A 15,215-nucleotide genomic window follows, 5' to 3' on the forward strand; every position below is an offset into this window, starting at 1 on the left:
GAAATCTCTCAGTTTAATTTCAGTGATGAACGAAGTTTAAAGAAAAGAACAGGGAAGAAAAAGAAAAGTCAACTTCCACTCCTACTGTTATACTGGTATTCTTGATCATGTTAAATTCATTCACCCATCCAGAAATTTCCAAAGAGAACACGGGTAGTAACAAAAAATGGTTAATCTTACGTTATAGACTTGTAGCTCCCTTTAACTGCAAGAAGAAGAATTCCAAAGAGTATAACAGAACTAAAATGTTTTAAAGGCAGTAAGAAACAAGAAATGAGTGTCCCCAATTCTAGATCTATGCTTCTTTTTGCCTTTATTAATTTAAAATCTTATTTCTCCTTTTGCAAGTTAGATACCTACATTTTTATTCTATTTAATATTCTCCACTCTTTATCTCCTTCCTTAAACAGAAAAGTAAAATTAATAATTTTGTTTACCAAAATTTCAAGAATTATGGATGAATATTCAAAATTACTTTAAAAAAAGAAAAAAACATGTTAAAATTTTATTTTAAAAAACTGGATGAAAATAAAGAAATAAGGAGTCTTGGGTTCCTTACTTATGAGGGATAATTATTAATCAAGTATGGAGTACAATTTAATTTAAAAAAAAACACTGAAAAATAAAAAGAACCAAACAACAAAATAAACACACCACTACCACCAAGAGCAACAACAATAACAACACAACAATAAAAACAAAAAGCCTAACCAATCCTTTAATAAAAAGATCAATAGTATTTAATAAGAAATGGGCTAATCTAGGTGGGTCTTCCACAAATAGGGATATTTGTTTTAAAATATCTCCTTACCTATTCCAAAATTCTATGTCACCTAGGTTGTCAGAACCAGCTAATTAATCCAAACTAAAAGATTACCTGAAAAAAGCAATCCCTTGGGTAACAACTCCCAGAGAATATCCTGCAGTTGCCTCGGTCCAGCTGAGCATCCCTTCCACTAGAGGGCCATGTGACACCTAAGGATTGCCTAGATAAAAAGATGGAGGGAGCTTTAAGCAATCTTTCAACTACTCCTCTAGTCATCTGACTACTTTTATACAGTTCTTTTATTCAGCTGGTAAAATAAACAAGCAATTAATTTAAAGAATTATACTAAAACCAGGGTTCAAAATCAAGTCTATATTTAAACACTCCATGTGTCAGCCAAAAATAGTAAATTATAATAACAACAGCAGTAATAACAAGAATCATGGAGTATTTATAGACTATGTAACTAACTGGTAATAAAAGAAATTCTTCAGGGGTTTGGTGTGATAAACATTATGGAACGTGGCAGGTGGAAGATCACTTTTTGCCTAAGTGAGGTGGAAATTCATTATTAAAATTAAGGAAAATTATTCCTTGGAGACCATCTAGGTGGGGTACTTAAGAGATATTTTCTGAAAATAGTTTTTTACCTCTTTTCAAGAAACCATATAAGCGTTTTTCAGTATATTAATTAACAAAGCTCAGTAATTCTATATTTTGCACAAGCTAAAAGTTATGTCCTTTGATAACTTTAGAAAGAAAAATCATAAATGCGTAGGCAGCACTTGGATTAATTGCCCTCCCCAAACTCAATTCATCTAAACTTATCAACCAAAAACATGTGCAAGGGGGTGAAATATTCTTTAAATTCACAAATGAGATGCTACCATGAAAAGGGATTACTGCATAGGTCATTTTTCTTAAAGTCTTAGTATCCCAAATCATTCCCCCTCCTCACTGTTATTACTTCAGAAGATATGAATTTATTCTACGTAACCAGTATCTGGGGCCATGGTTTTTCAACTCATTTAAGTCATGTCTGATGAAAAGCCATTGACTCTCTCCCCAGAAAAGTGCTGATACTTTATTTATAACAATTTCAGAAGTCCATGGACCCACCCCCTAACCAAAATCCACTGCTGGGTCCCAGATTAAGAATCTCTAATCAAGGGTTTATGGCCATTCCTAATCCTTCTAAGGATCAAAGTAGTCATTTTAAAGTCACCTATCATTTAATATTTATTGTCTGCAAGATAAGTTCTTATTTTGATAAAATAATCATTTGTTTATATATTAAAAGAATTGAATCCCTTACTCAAATAACTAATTTACAAGGATATCAAGACAGATTTCTAAGAAACTTAAGCTTAATTTTATTTAGGAAATAGCTATTTTAGAAGAAATAGGGCCAATTAATAAATATTATAACTAAATATAATTTTTCATATTCTTTAAAGAATGTAACTTTTACTAGCTATTAAAGCCATATCCATATTTACAGGCTCCATCTTGGTACAATTTATGGTTATCAACCAGATTTTCTTTCTCAAGACTTAAAATGAAAAATGGAAAAATACACAGCTATGAATCGACTTTATCAAATTCTAGGACAAAAAATCTAGGTTGGTTGTTTTTTATTTATTAATGAATTTTTCACTTTCAAAATTAAGTTTACTTAATTAGCTTGACATTCCACATAGCTAAAACGCACCACCTCAAATTATACATGACTGAAACAGAACCAATTTCTATTGCCTTCACTCCCAAAAAAGTCTGTTTCCTTCCATCTTCACAACTTCAATACATATCACAAGACACTCAGTTATTCAAACCAAAACCTAAGTCATCGATGTTTTTTTCTTTCACTTTCATTTCTAATCTACCTTTTCTTTTCTACTCTAAACTATCATTTCCAAATCCATTCATTTCACTCCATCACTACTTCTACAATCATAGGCTAAACTAACATCATCACTTGCCTGATTTATTATGAGAGCCTAACTGATCTTCATCTATCCCTTCCATTTTCTTTCTTTTTTTTTTTTTTTTTTGCGGTACGCGGGCCTCTCACTGTTGTGGCCTCTCCCGTTGCTGAGCACAGGCTCCGGACGCGCAGGCTCTGCGGCCATGGCTCACGGCCCCAGCCGATCTGCGGCATGTGGGATCTTCCCGGACTGGGGCACAAACCCGTGTCCCCTGCATCGGCAGGCAGACTCTCAACCACTGCGCCACCAGGGAAGCCCCTTTCCATTTTCTTAATTCTTCAATACATTCCCCAAATACCAAAGTAATTTTTAAAAAAATATTAAAAACACAAAGATTATATAACCATTCTACATAAATCCAACTATTTCTCATGACTGAGAATACAATTAAAGTTCCTTATCATGGCCTTGTACCTGTCTCTCTCTCTCACTGTCTCACTGCTTGGTCAAAGCTGTCATTTCTACACCTCTAACATGGTAAGCTTATTCCTGGCCTTGGGCCTTGCATGTGTAGGTTCCTCTACATCAGGGGTCCCCAACCCCCAGACCAGTACTGGTCTGTGGCCTGTTAGGTACCTGGCCGCACAGCAGGTAGTGAGCGGCAGGCAAGCGAGTCAAGTTTCATCTGTATTTACAGCCGCTCTCCATCGCTTGCATTACCGCCTGAGCTCCGCCTCCTGTCAGCATTATGGTGAGTTGTAGCACTATTTCATTATATATTACAATGTAATAATGATAATAATAATAAAGTGCACAATAAACGTAATGCACTTGAATTACATTTACTGCCCCCCACCCCACTCCGTGGAAAAATTGTCTTCCACAAAACTGTTCCCTGGTGCCAAAAAGGTTGGGGACCACTGTTCTACGTGGAAAGGTTTTTCCCATGTATCTTTGCATAACTGATCCCTTATCTGACAAGTCTGAAAGTAAATGTCATCTCAGAGGCATTCACAAATCACTCTCACCTGATGTGGCCCCCTTACCCCTCGTCATGACCACATTTGCCTATGTGTATGTGTTTTTAATTTATTTATTGTCCATTTCCTCAATACAGTATAAGTTCTGAGAGAATAGGGACTTCATCTATCTTAAACACTGACTCCCCAGCATTAAACAAATATCTGTTGAATGAATGAATGGTTTCCACTAGAAGGTGATGACTAGACTTCAGTATATTAGGAATCAGCCAGATTCCAGTAGAAAAGGTATTTGATACTTATTTCGTCCTTTTAATTACATTAAAAGTACATTTTTAAACAAAAATCTACTTTTTCACCAGTGTGGTTAAAAAAGATTATTTTTACTCTGAGAGTATAAATGTTCCCTGAGCAACTGAAGCAACTCCTTAGACTTTATTTCCTTTAAAAACAATGTCACTCTAAATAAGTCAAACAGAGAAAAACAAATACCATATATATCACTTATATGTGGGATCTAAAAAAAAAAATAAACAAACAACAACAACAACAAAACTCGAGCTCATAAATACAGAGAACAGATTGGTGATTGCCAGAGGTAGGCAGTGCACTGTGGGGAGTGAGGAAGATTAGTGAAGGGGGTCAAAGGTACAAACTTCCAGTTCTAAAAGAAATAAGTCACGGGGATGTAATGTACATAATGGCAACTATAGTTAATAATACTATAGTGCAGGTACTTCCCTGGTGGTCCAGTGGGTAAGACTCCATGCTCCCAATGCAGGGGGCCCCAGTTCGATCCCTGGTCGGGAAACTAAATGCCGCATGCATGCCGTAATTAGGAGTTCGTATGCTGCAATTAAGAAGAGTCCGCATGCTGCAACTAAGAGTCCTCATACCGCAACTAAGAAGCCTGCATGCTGCAACTAAGAGAGTCCGCATGCCGCAACTAAGAGGGTCTGTATGCCGCAACAAAGATCCCGCATGCCGTAACTAAGACCCGGTGCAGCCAAAATTTTAAAAAAATATTAAAAAAATAATAATAATACTATAGTGCATATTCAGAAGTTGCTAAGAGCAAAGCTTGAGGGTTTGCATCACAAGAAAAAAGAAAATTTTGTGACTGTGTATGATGATGGATGTTGACTAGACTTGTTGGTCATTTTGCAATGTGTACAGATGTCAAATCATTATGTTGTACACCTGAAAGTTGTATAATGTTATATACCAATTATACCTCATAAAAAGTTAAAAAAAAAATGTTACTCCAGAGCTAGCAAGGAATTATATTTAAAATAACTCCTTTTTGTTAATGGCCAACCTTGATGATACAGTCAGATAAAATTAAAACATTAATAAAAAGAAAGTTAACAAAAAAAATAGATGTATTTCAGTAAAAGTTCTATAGGTATAATAATTAGCTCAATTATTTGACACGATAGACTCTGGAAGGTCGTCACATGAACTGTACTAGTTAAGGAAGCTGCATTCCAGTTTATCCCATCTTGGTACCAAATAATTCATGTGCTGAGCCTATAAAACATTAAAAATACAAGGTTTGAACCATTTAAATCAGTTCAACTATCTCCATTCTTACCATTACCTTTCTGTTGAAATTCATTATAGATTATTTCTTTTACTGAGACTAATCAAAAGTTTATACAATGGTTAATGTGGAGTACAAGTTGAAAAGACATTAAACTTACAAACCACACCTCAAATACTTAAAGTTCATGAATGAAGAGAAGTTATCTAAAATTTTATATGGTAAGAAAAGATATTTTTAAATGCTCTGAAAATATACACTACTAGTGTATATTTGAAACTACTACTAGTTTCAAATTCCAAAACTGTGCAGTCATCTTGTCATAATTCTTTGGTACAAATGTAATTTCAATATATTTATATGACTTTTGGCAAACTCTATAGAGACTCACTATTTGCTGTAGTGAAATTGGTTCTATTTTTTCAAAAATATAACACTAAATACTAGAAATGTATTCCTGGGGCATGAATCACTTTAGGAATGGCTATCTAGTAGCTAAGAGATGAAAAAATAACACTCTAAAGCAATTCAGTTAATAAAACATAAGGTCAACTCATTAATTTTTTCTCATGGGGATATTGGTCAGGTTTAGTCAAACTCCTCCTTTCTTATACTTTAGGCCTTGGGGTCAGCCTAATTTACCAATCACAGTGTTATGAACTTTTCAGAACTTCCTATTTAAAAATGTTCGGAAAAGCAAAAATTTCTGTCTATGATTTCAGAAGTGGCAGAGAGTTATGCTAGCATAGTCATGAAAACCAGCTTAGAGTTAAAGCTCAAGACTACACAAATCTTCAGTCAGTCAACAAATACTTAGAGCGCCCATCACATGTCAGGCACTATGGTAAGTTGACTTTCCTCTTTCCATACATTTACTAGCAGATACTAGACCATTCTGATCACTTTGGGTAAAAACATGAAGACTTGAAATTTTAAAAAAAGAAAAAGAAAATACATGGTTTTCTCAATTTCTTACAGTTTCCAATAAGATATTTGATATTTACTTTTAACTAATTAGACTCATTTCTAAAAATCTGTTATAATCGTAAATAAATTTAAACTATTTTATTTTAGTAATTTAACCTTCTCTTCTTAGAGTAATCAAATAGAGGAAGAACTATTCATTGCAACATAAAAAGATGCCCTGATCCAGCAGGAGATAACCTACTTTTTGATTGGCATTTTAGATTATTATATGACTCGAACTCCTTTCATATTTAATTAGCACATATTCCTTACAAATTTAAGAAGCATGACTCAGAAAATACTACGGTCTATAGTCAAAATGAAAGAAAATTTGTCAATGGGCACAAAGATATTTATGAATGCACATTATTAAAAGATGATGTTTAAAACTTTAAAGTCATTTCACAGAAAGAGTCTGTTGCTGAAGACATGGTGGATTCTGAAGCTTTAAAAATGAGAATGGTTAACCAAAATTTAAGACTACCAATAGCATTTTCTTGCAGGTATTCATAAAATATTTATAAATTCCTAAATGCTCAGAGTGTAAATGTTAATTGTGCTTTGCTCTTAGATAATTTTGTATAATTTTTTGGTATATTTTTCCTGGATTAGTCCAGCATTTGGGGGAGAGGAGTTCTCCTATAAACATCATGAAGGTGATTATCAAATTTAAAGGTCTTGAACTTTAAAAAAATGAGACAATCAATGACCAAGTCAAAAAATTACTAAAAGTTATTATGCATACTTGTGATATAAACTTGTGCTTCTCTGCAATGATCTTCTTAAAGAAACCAGAAAACTATTCAGCTATAAAAACAGATTATGTAATTTAATTTCCAAAAGTCAGTAAGAATTCACTAATGAAAGGGCCACCAAAATCTGAAAATTACTCCAATACTAAAAAGACGAAAGTAAATAAACCAGTCTTTCAAAACAAATTCTTGCATGGAAGGGTTGAGCTTAAATGAGAAGTTTCTTCCATCTCTGAAAGTCTGTTAAAAAACCTATATTTTATCAAGGAATTCCCATCTTGGTAACCACATTTCACAAAGCACAATCAATACAGGCTAGTTTTACCTTGATATTCTGGGCATCGACATTAGCTCCAGCTTCCAGAAGAAGACTAATGACTGTGGTATTCCCTGCTAGTACTGCCCAATGCAGAGCAGTGTTTTTGTGATACTTGTCACCAAGGTTAACTGAAACATTGAATGTTAAAAGCAATCTAGTTGGATCCACACTGAAAAGGAAAAAAAAACACAACAACAACAACAACCCTAATTTCAATTATAGAAATCATTACAGATACTAAACTGATTGTGGTTGCATTCCATCTTGGAACACTTCTATTCTAACCTATTTTCAACAACTTTATAATGAGTAATGAGACAACATTCTTAATATGAAGTTTTAAATACATGCAACACCATATAACCTAAACTACTTGGAAGAGAGAGCACACTTCGTCCTGACATTTATTATTTTTCACCTAGGGATTAATGCCATTAATATCTATATAATTAAACAATTAAAAATTTAAATCTAGATTGTTCCAAAAATGATTTAAGGCAACTTACTAATTAGTATGTTAAACTTGCCAATATGCAAATCACATAAAAATGAGTCACTTTTTAAAAAGAAGGTAACGTCTTCCATTCTTGGAAATTGTTAAAAGAAGAATACCTTAAGGATACTACAATTACCAACATAAAGGTAAACACAGAAACTCAAAACATCCAAAAAGGTAATTTATGTTATATACTATGTATTTATTATAAGAATTTTAAATATTAGTAAGTATAACATTAATTGCTTTTTCTCATCACTTATTTTACATTTTATTATGCTGAAAATTATCTGAATAAGTATTTTATAAATGGTTACATACCTATGTGTTCTATAAGCTGCCCACATTAAAGGCGTCATCCCATTCTGATCCATCATATCTACATCCTGATAGAGTAAAAAGAAAGTCAGACAGTAAAAACTTTTAAGTTCCTGCCAAATTTCCTGAGAAAAATATAATTTACACATTACAGGAGAAGCCAGCGTAATAACAGTACTCAATCGAGGGTGATTTATGAAACTTTTTCTTTCTTAACTTTAAAATAAAACTATTATCACTGAATATTTTAATTAATGTGGATATAAGTATCTAATTGACATATATTAAGTATATATTCAATATTTAATTAACTTCTATTTCTCGTTTTCCCTTTTAAGATGCTTCACTCAGCCTTTCAATGTTTTCATTTAAAGACCTTAACATACTCTTGATCTTTCACCCACGAAGGATCGATTAAATAAATGACTTATGTCTCTGAAAAACTTATTTATACTAATTCATGATAGGAGGAAATAATAAAACCCTGTTTATTCCTAGGCATCTTAAAACAAAGAATAAATTCAATAGACTTCAACAGATTCAAAAAAGTTTGTTTGCTTTTTATCACTATCACTACGCATAAATATTTTTAGAATTAACTAATTCTACAAAGTTTGTGGTGAAAAAGCAAGGTAATAAAGCAATTCTCTGTCTTACTTCCCACGATTTTCACTTTTTTTAGCTCATTATTTTGGTCTTTACCTCCACATGTTTAAAATAAGATACCTGAATTGCTACTTTTTGATTTTTCAGTTTTAGGCATTATCCTAAATTTGCATATTTTACATATCCTCAATATGTAAAATAGCAAATTCTCTCTTTCTTCTCACTGCCCCATCACAAATATGCACCTTTCCTATTCTTTCCTCTGAAAAGATCTACTGTAATTCTGGTTCTATAAATATTCGATATTTACATTATTATAAATATATATGAATACTATTGCCAACAAAGTATGTAGTAAACTATGATTACTTTCCTCTCCTACCCAACTTTTTTGCTTTCCTTGGTACTGCATTTTTTCTCCCTTTTGCTTAGTTTTCTTTTTCTTTCTTTTTAGCAAATTAGAATTAAAACTACTACCTGTTCAACCAAAACTCTTCTCAAGTTATCTAAATCTCCTTTCAAGACAGGCTGATGTATCAGGGATTCTATCAGTTTCACTTCCCTAAAATTCCTTCTCCTGATCCACTCCAATTTGCCTGAGGCACCTGTCTCATTAACTAGAACAGGACTTCTTTGAAGACAGAAATTATTTAAAATTCATCTTTGTATTCTCAGTGCCCAGAAGAGTAGATAATCAAAAAACATTTGTTAAATGAAAAGACACATTTCTATCTACTCTTCTAGGCTTGGGAAAGGCATGGGCTTTAGAATAAGACAGACATGATTTTGAATTCCTAGCTCTACCACTTAATAACTATAAACTGGCAAAATTACATTAATTCTCTGAACCTCAGCTTTCCCACCTACAAATGTGAATACAAATAATGGCTTCATAAGACCCCTGTGAGGATTAAATGGAATAATGTGTGTAAAGCAAACTAATTCCATAGCCTGGAACATAACAGATATTCAATAAATATTAAGTTTCCTCTTCTTCCCTTCCCCATCTCCCATTCCTGGATTACATTAAACCAGCAGATCTTATCCAAGTTATGTTATCTAATTTACCAGTCAGTGGAGAGAGGACAGAGTTATAGTAAGTACACTATAAAACACTTCTTAACTCTGTGTAGCAGTTCTCTGTAAGCTACTCTTACTGACAGGAGTATGTCTCAAATATCCAAATGTATTGAGGCAGAAAAAATGCTGAGAACCACCACATTGACAAGTGACAACACATATCCTTGGACATCACTAGTTTTAGTCTCTTTCATGAAAACTGTAGTCAAATGTTATGCCTTATCACTACACATCTATTTCTAAATTTATTTTACGTGTTGTTGGGAACATCTCATGTAACCTCACTCAATAGTTACATTATACATGTTGATTTTTTTCCACTAAAAATCTTAAAAAAAAATCTTCTCTGAAGAAATGACATACTTCCTTGTTTCGTATACGAGAGTTAAGTTCTGTCACTTATTTTACTTCCTTCACTGCCCTGGTTTGAAGAAAGCTCGACTAAATTTGATGTCCAATTAAAGCAAACATTTAAATTCTTATGTTTAAGTTTCTTCTTCCTTTTTAGTTGTAAGTCTTTTCATATCTTTTTTAAAAAGTGACAGTATTTTAAATATTAATAAGTAAAATAAAAAATGTAAAATTATGCCACATCTCTAGAGTACTAAAAGAAAAATGAAATTCAACCTTTTCTTTCTTTGGGTCGGGATTTAAAACTTGGTACTTCTTTTCCAAGTTCAGCCTGGACGTATGAGTATTCTCTTATTAGGAAGAATTAACAAGCCCAGATCAAAAGGTTATGGTAATTCCATGATCAACAGGGCTCCATTACTTAGCATTTTCCCCTTTTTTTTCCTGAAAATCATCCAAAAGAATTGGTAGTGAGCACTGAATATATTTAACAGAATAACTAACATGAAACAATTGTGAAGAATAGAATGACAAACTGAATGGAAATGTTACAGGCCCTAAGAATGTAAATTTGATAAAATTAACCAAAAATGGGGGGAAAATGGAAAAAGGCTGAAAAGAAAGTATAATGAGTACCTAATCTGTAATGGCTATGAGTCAAAGGATATTATTTAAAGCTGAAAAATCAGGTAATAGAAATTTATCAGAACAAGTTAACACTAAGAAAAACAGTATAATTGACTAATGTCAATGTAAGACAGGGAAGAGAACGAAGAAATTAGAAATATACTAATTTTATTACTGCTTATAATTGGGAACTAATCAGAACTAATAAAAATTGAGCAAACATCTGATTAAAGTGAGGGAGAAAAAGAGAACTGTGTGACTGAGGAAAGAATTACCAAGCAGAAGAAAAGAGCAGCACAGAGGCCCTAAGACAGAAGCTTATCAGAGTTGTTCAACGAACAGCAAGAAGACGGGTGTGGTTAAAGCAGTAGTGAGGGGGAGATGACAGAAGATGAAATCAGAGGTATCCAGGGCTAGACCACACATGGTTCAATAGGCCAGAGAAGGACTTTGGTATCCATTTCAAGTATAATGTAATGCACATTAGAGTGGTTTTCTTTTACAATATTTTAGCATATAGATTGAAAAACAGTCTGGAAAAATATATACTAAACTGTTAAAGGAAGTGATCTCAGTGGGGAGAGGAGGTAAAGGAAGAGGTGGGATTTCATTCTCTAAGTCATACTCTTCTATTATGTTTGAATATTTTACAATAAGTATGTGTTACTTTTCTAAGCAGGAAAAAAAACTCTGACTCATGAAAAAGAAAACTACTTGTCAGACGTTTATTAACATTATCATGCATTTACTGCACAAAAGGTACTGTGACAAAAATCTCTGCCCTTGAAGAATTTTATAGCCTACATATTATGTCAGAGTTAAAATGATTACTGAAACATCCAAACTCCAAAATCAATAAGCTAACAAAAATAGTGAAAACTTTACACCACTTTTCCTACCCAGTTAAAAACTGGGAGAAAAAAAGTGAACATGTATTGTAAACTTATATCTGTAATACAGAAGGCCACTGAAGACAATGCCACGTGCAACAGCGCCATCTACTGCTTCAACTGCCAGTCTAGAAGGAACCGTAGGAGAATAAAGATGATCCCTTGTGGTAGCTGGTCTCCAAAGATGGCCCCTAATAAACCTCCCTTCCCAGTATTCACGCCCTTGTGCTCCCTCAATGAACATGCGCTGGCACTGTTACTTGCTTTAACTGACAGAATGAAGCAGAAATGCTGTTATGCCAATTCAAAAAGTCAGACAGCTTCTGCTCTTGCTCTTTTGGGCACTCTGAGCCACCATGTAAGAAGTCTGGCTTCCCTGCTAGAGAGACCACATGGAGGGGTATCTTGGAGAAGAAATTCTAAGACTGCATGGGGAAAAAGAGAGAGGCCTAGCTGTCAACTGAGCCCAGGCTTTTAGCCATTTCTATCAAGATATAAGGTATGCAAGTGAGCCATCCTCCAGCCCAGTTGAGCCCCCAGACGACTGCAGCCCCCTGCCATTATCACAAGAGGAACCACCCAGCCAAGCCCAGTCAACCCACAGAATTGTGAAATACAATGGTTGGTTGTGTTCTAAAGCCATTATATTTAGGGGGTAGTCTGTTTACACAGTAATGGATAATAAACTCCCCCTTCCAGCAATTAATTTAACCAGTCTATGCCTCTTTTCCTTAGCAATAGTGTACAACACACAACTGTCACTGACTGGCACTGCCAACAGCAAATACCTTAAAGGATTCATAAAATAAATACTATTCAAATTCTAAATCTAATATTTTAAATTGAAATAACAAATATATGTTAATAGCACTGAATTAAAATCATTTGTCTTTCTCTTATGATAAGTTCCTTAGCTATAAAACTAATGTTTAAGTACGAGAGAAAACTCATGAAAGAAAAACTGAGTGACATTACTTTTAATAAAATACATGTTATTGAAACAAATGAAAATCATGGTACACAGAAACTGACAATATTTAATATGATTATAGTCACTACATATTCAGGAGAAATCAGGAAGAATCACTTAAATCATGAGAATTTTTCTGACATGTAAGAAGCAGTATATTATATAGCAGAAACAGAGAAAATGACTTAAGGAATGTATCCCCCTTGAGAGGGACTTAATACAGAAAATAACCAGTAATATGTTCAAAAAAGTTTAAATAAATTCAGATGATATATTCGAAAGACGTAATTAAGGGGAAAAAATAGATACTTAAATTTTCTCCCTTACTTTCTGGAATTCATCTCTGTCACTACTGGAAATTAAAAAAACCCACCTTAATGGATCATTATCTAGATCATAACTGGTTTTCATATTTTTATGTTAACTACATTAAACAGCTCAATATCAAACTAACTATATATTTATTTATTCTCTTCATCCATCAGAAAGTACTATTTAAATATCACTAGACTGTTACACTTGTTAACACCAATAATATTAGGTATTTAAACCATGAAGAACGTCTGATTAAAATCTACCCCATTGTGACTTTTTTTTACCTGTCCTTTTGCTATGAGATAAGCAACAATTGAGGTATGTCCAAACTGGGCAGCCAGATGAATACAGCTACATCCTTCTCCATCAATTAATGAAGGATCTGCACCATATTTCATTAGTTGCACGACCATAGATAGATGGCCTTGTCTAAAATGTAAAAGAATAAACACTTAAATATATAAAGTTATTTCAAACAAGAAACTCTGGAAAGATCTTTTTTTAAAAAAATAGGGTAATGGTGGAAAAGATTACACAAATCTTATTTTATGTTATTTTAAAATAGGTATATGTCAAGACACATTTAGGATTTTATGTTCTTAAGTCTTAACTGGTATAAACGGTTTTTGAAAATTTATAGATACTCATAACTTCTTTAAATATGTAATAAATAGTTACTATATTCTATTAATCCTATTCCAATATGACCTTAATTGTCCCATGAACTAGATACATCTTTCACTGTAAACATATGTAGGCTGCAAAAGTATTCCAAAGTTTAACACCATCTTATAATTAACTGGATTAATATCAGCATGGTTAATTCCTTAAGGACACTTTGGACAATAAACTTTGCTTCCAATGCAGGTAACACTGGACAGCAATACATTAGCACATTATTGATATTAATTACTGGCATAACAAGTTCTCCCATTCATTTCCTCATATTCTTTTTAAAGCTACTTAGTTATAGATTGCTATAGATTGTTATAGATTGCTAAAGGAACCAAAGGAGAAAAAAAAATCCAGAATTAAATTTAAACCTTGTGGCCCAGTGCAATGGAGTTGAATTTAGGTCTCCTCCAAGTTGATCCACAATAGCACCTTTCGAAATATAGTATCTGTAAGACAAAATTTTAAATAATTAAGACAACTTTCATTTTCAATTTTAAGAAACTGTATGAAAAATAAAGAAATGTTTTTCATTTTAGATCTCATGCTAGTTTATGCCTTTGACAATAAACAATCTTTTGTGAGTTTTTAAAATACATTAGCAGAATTTTACATCAAACATATCTTTTACTTCCACAAGTAAAAGAAAAGTAATTTTTTAAATTACAATAAAGAATAGCAAAGCCAAATAACAATCATATAAAAAAGAAGGCAGTCAGAAAACCACAAAGATTTGGATCCTACAGCAGCATCAGGTAGGATTTTGGAATTACAACAGCTGTAGAGCAGGCCAGACACATAGCCTACCATGGGTAGAAGCTCAGCTTTTTAAGCTCAGCTTTACTTTCCTCACAAGATTACTATAGATTAACTCAAACAACATATGTGAAAGAGTTTTATACACTGTAAAGTATAACATAAAGGTTCTTTATGATGCCTTATTTGTTATGCTTTTAAAGCTGTGTTGCTTTAAAAAGAAACAGCAACCTCATTTCTTACTAAATTCATGTCATAACATCTTGATATTCTCTGAAATGAACAGGACCTAGCTGCTTATATTATGCTTGCTTTGGAACTGATCAATGCAATGAATCTTGAATACAAATGATTTCAAGGCATTTGATGGCAAATGTTTGACATATGTATATTATTGAGGTTCTTAAACTATTCTAAGTGATTACTGCTTTAGATCACTAATGCATTCACTCTTAATGCTCATAGTTCCAAACATTTAATATATTCAGTACTTACAAGCTTGATTCAGATATTTTCTGCTTTATACATTTAAGTTGGTGCTTTTAAAGCATTATGCAATGAAGGGCCCAATTCCACTCTATCATACAGTTTGAAGTAACTTAAAATATTTCTAGACTAAAATATTTCCAGTCCAAAACATCAGACAGTCTGAACACAAACATTCAAATGCTCCTAAACTGTTTCTTAAGGTACCCAGTAGACATTAATGCAATAATTGAAAATGATTTTTTGAGCCCAAAAAGAAGTACAGCACAGCCAAAGAACAGCTTTGATAGGAAATATTTTCTTTAAAATTCCAACTAGAAAGTTTTTTAAAGCAATTTTATTACCTTCTCTATAGTTAATATATCTGTGTTCCTGAGACGTATTTTTACTCACATTT

General features: G+C 33.0%; 1 protein-coding gene across 11 annotated transcripts in view; it reads right to left on the reverse strand.

Moving 5' to 3' along the window:
- ZDHHC17 (zinc finger DHHC-type palmitoyltransferase 17) overlaps window positions 1-15,215 on the reverse strand; it is a 248,781-nt gene that overhangs the window by 42,319 nt on the left and 191,247 nt on the right. For all 11 annotated transcript variants that reach the window (XM_032644970.1, XM_032644966.1, XM_032644971.1 and 8 more), the window contains 4 exons: window positions 13,948-14,025; window positions 13,189-13,333; window positions 8,069-8,133; window positions 7,258-7,420 (listed from right to left, as the gene is read on the reverse strand). In XM_032644970.1, coding sequence (XP_032500861.1) covers window positions 7,258-7,420; window positions 8,069-8,133; window positions 13,189-13,333; window positions 13,948-14,025 — 451 coding nt within the window. The remainder of the gene's footprint in view (window positions 1-7,257; window positions 7,421-8,068; window positions 8,134-13,188; window positions 13,334-13,947; window positions 14,026-15,215) is intronic.

Source organism: Phocoena sinus, chromosome 10 (genome assembly GCF_008692025.1).
Source record: "Phocoena sinus isolate mPhoSin1 chromosome 10, mPhoSin1.pri, whole genome shotgun sequence".
In the NCBI taxonomy this organism is placed as follows: domain Eukaryota; kingdom Metazoa; phylum Chordata; class Mammalia; order Artiodactyla; family Phocoenidae; genus Phocoena; species Phocoena sinus.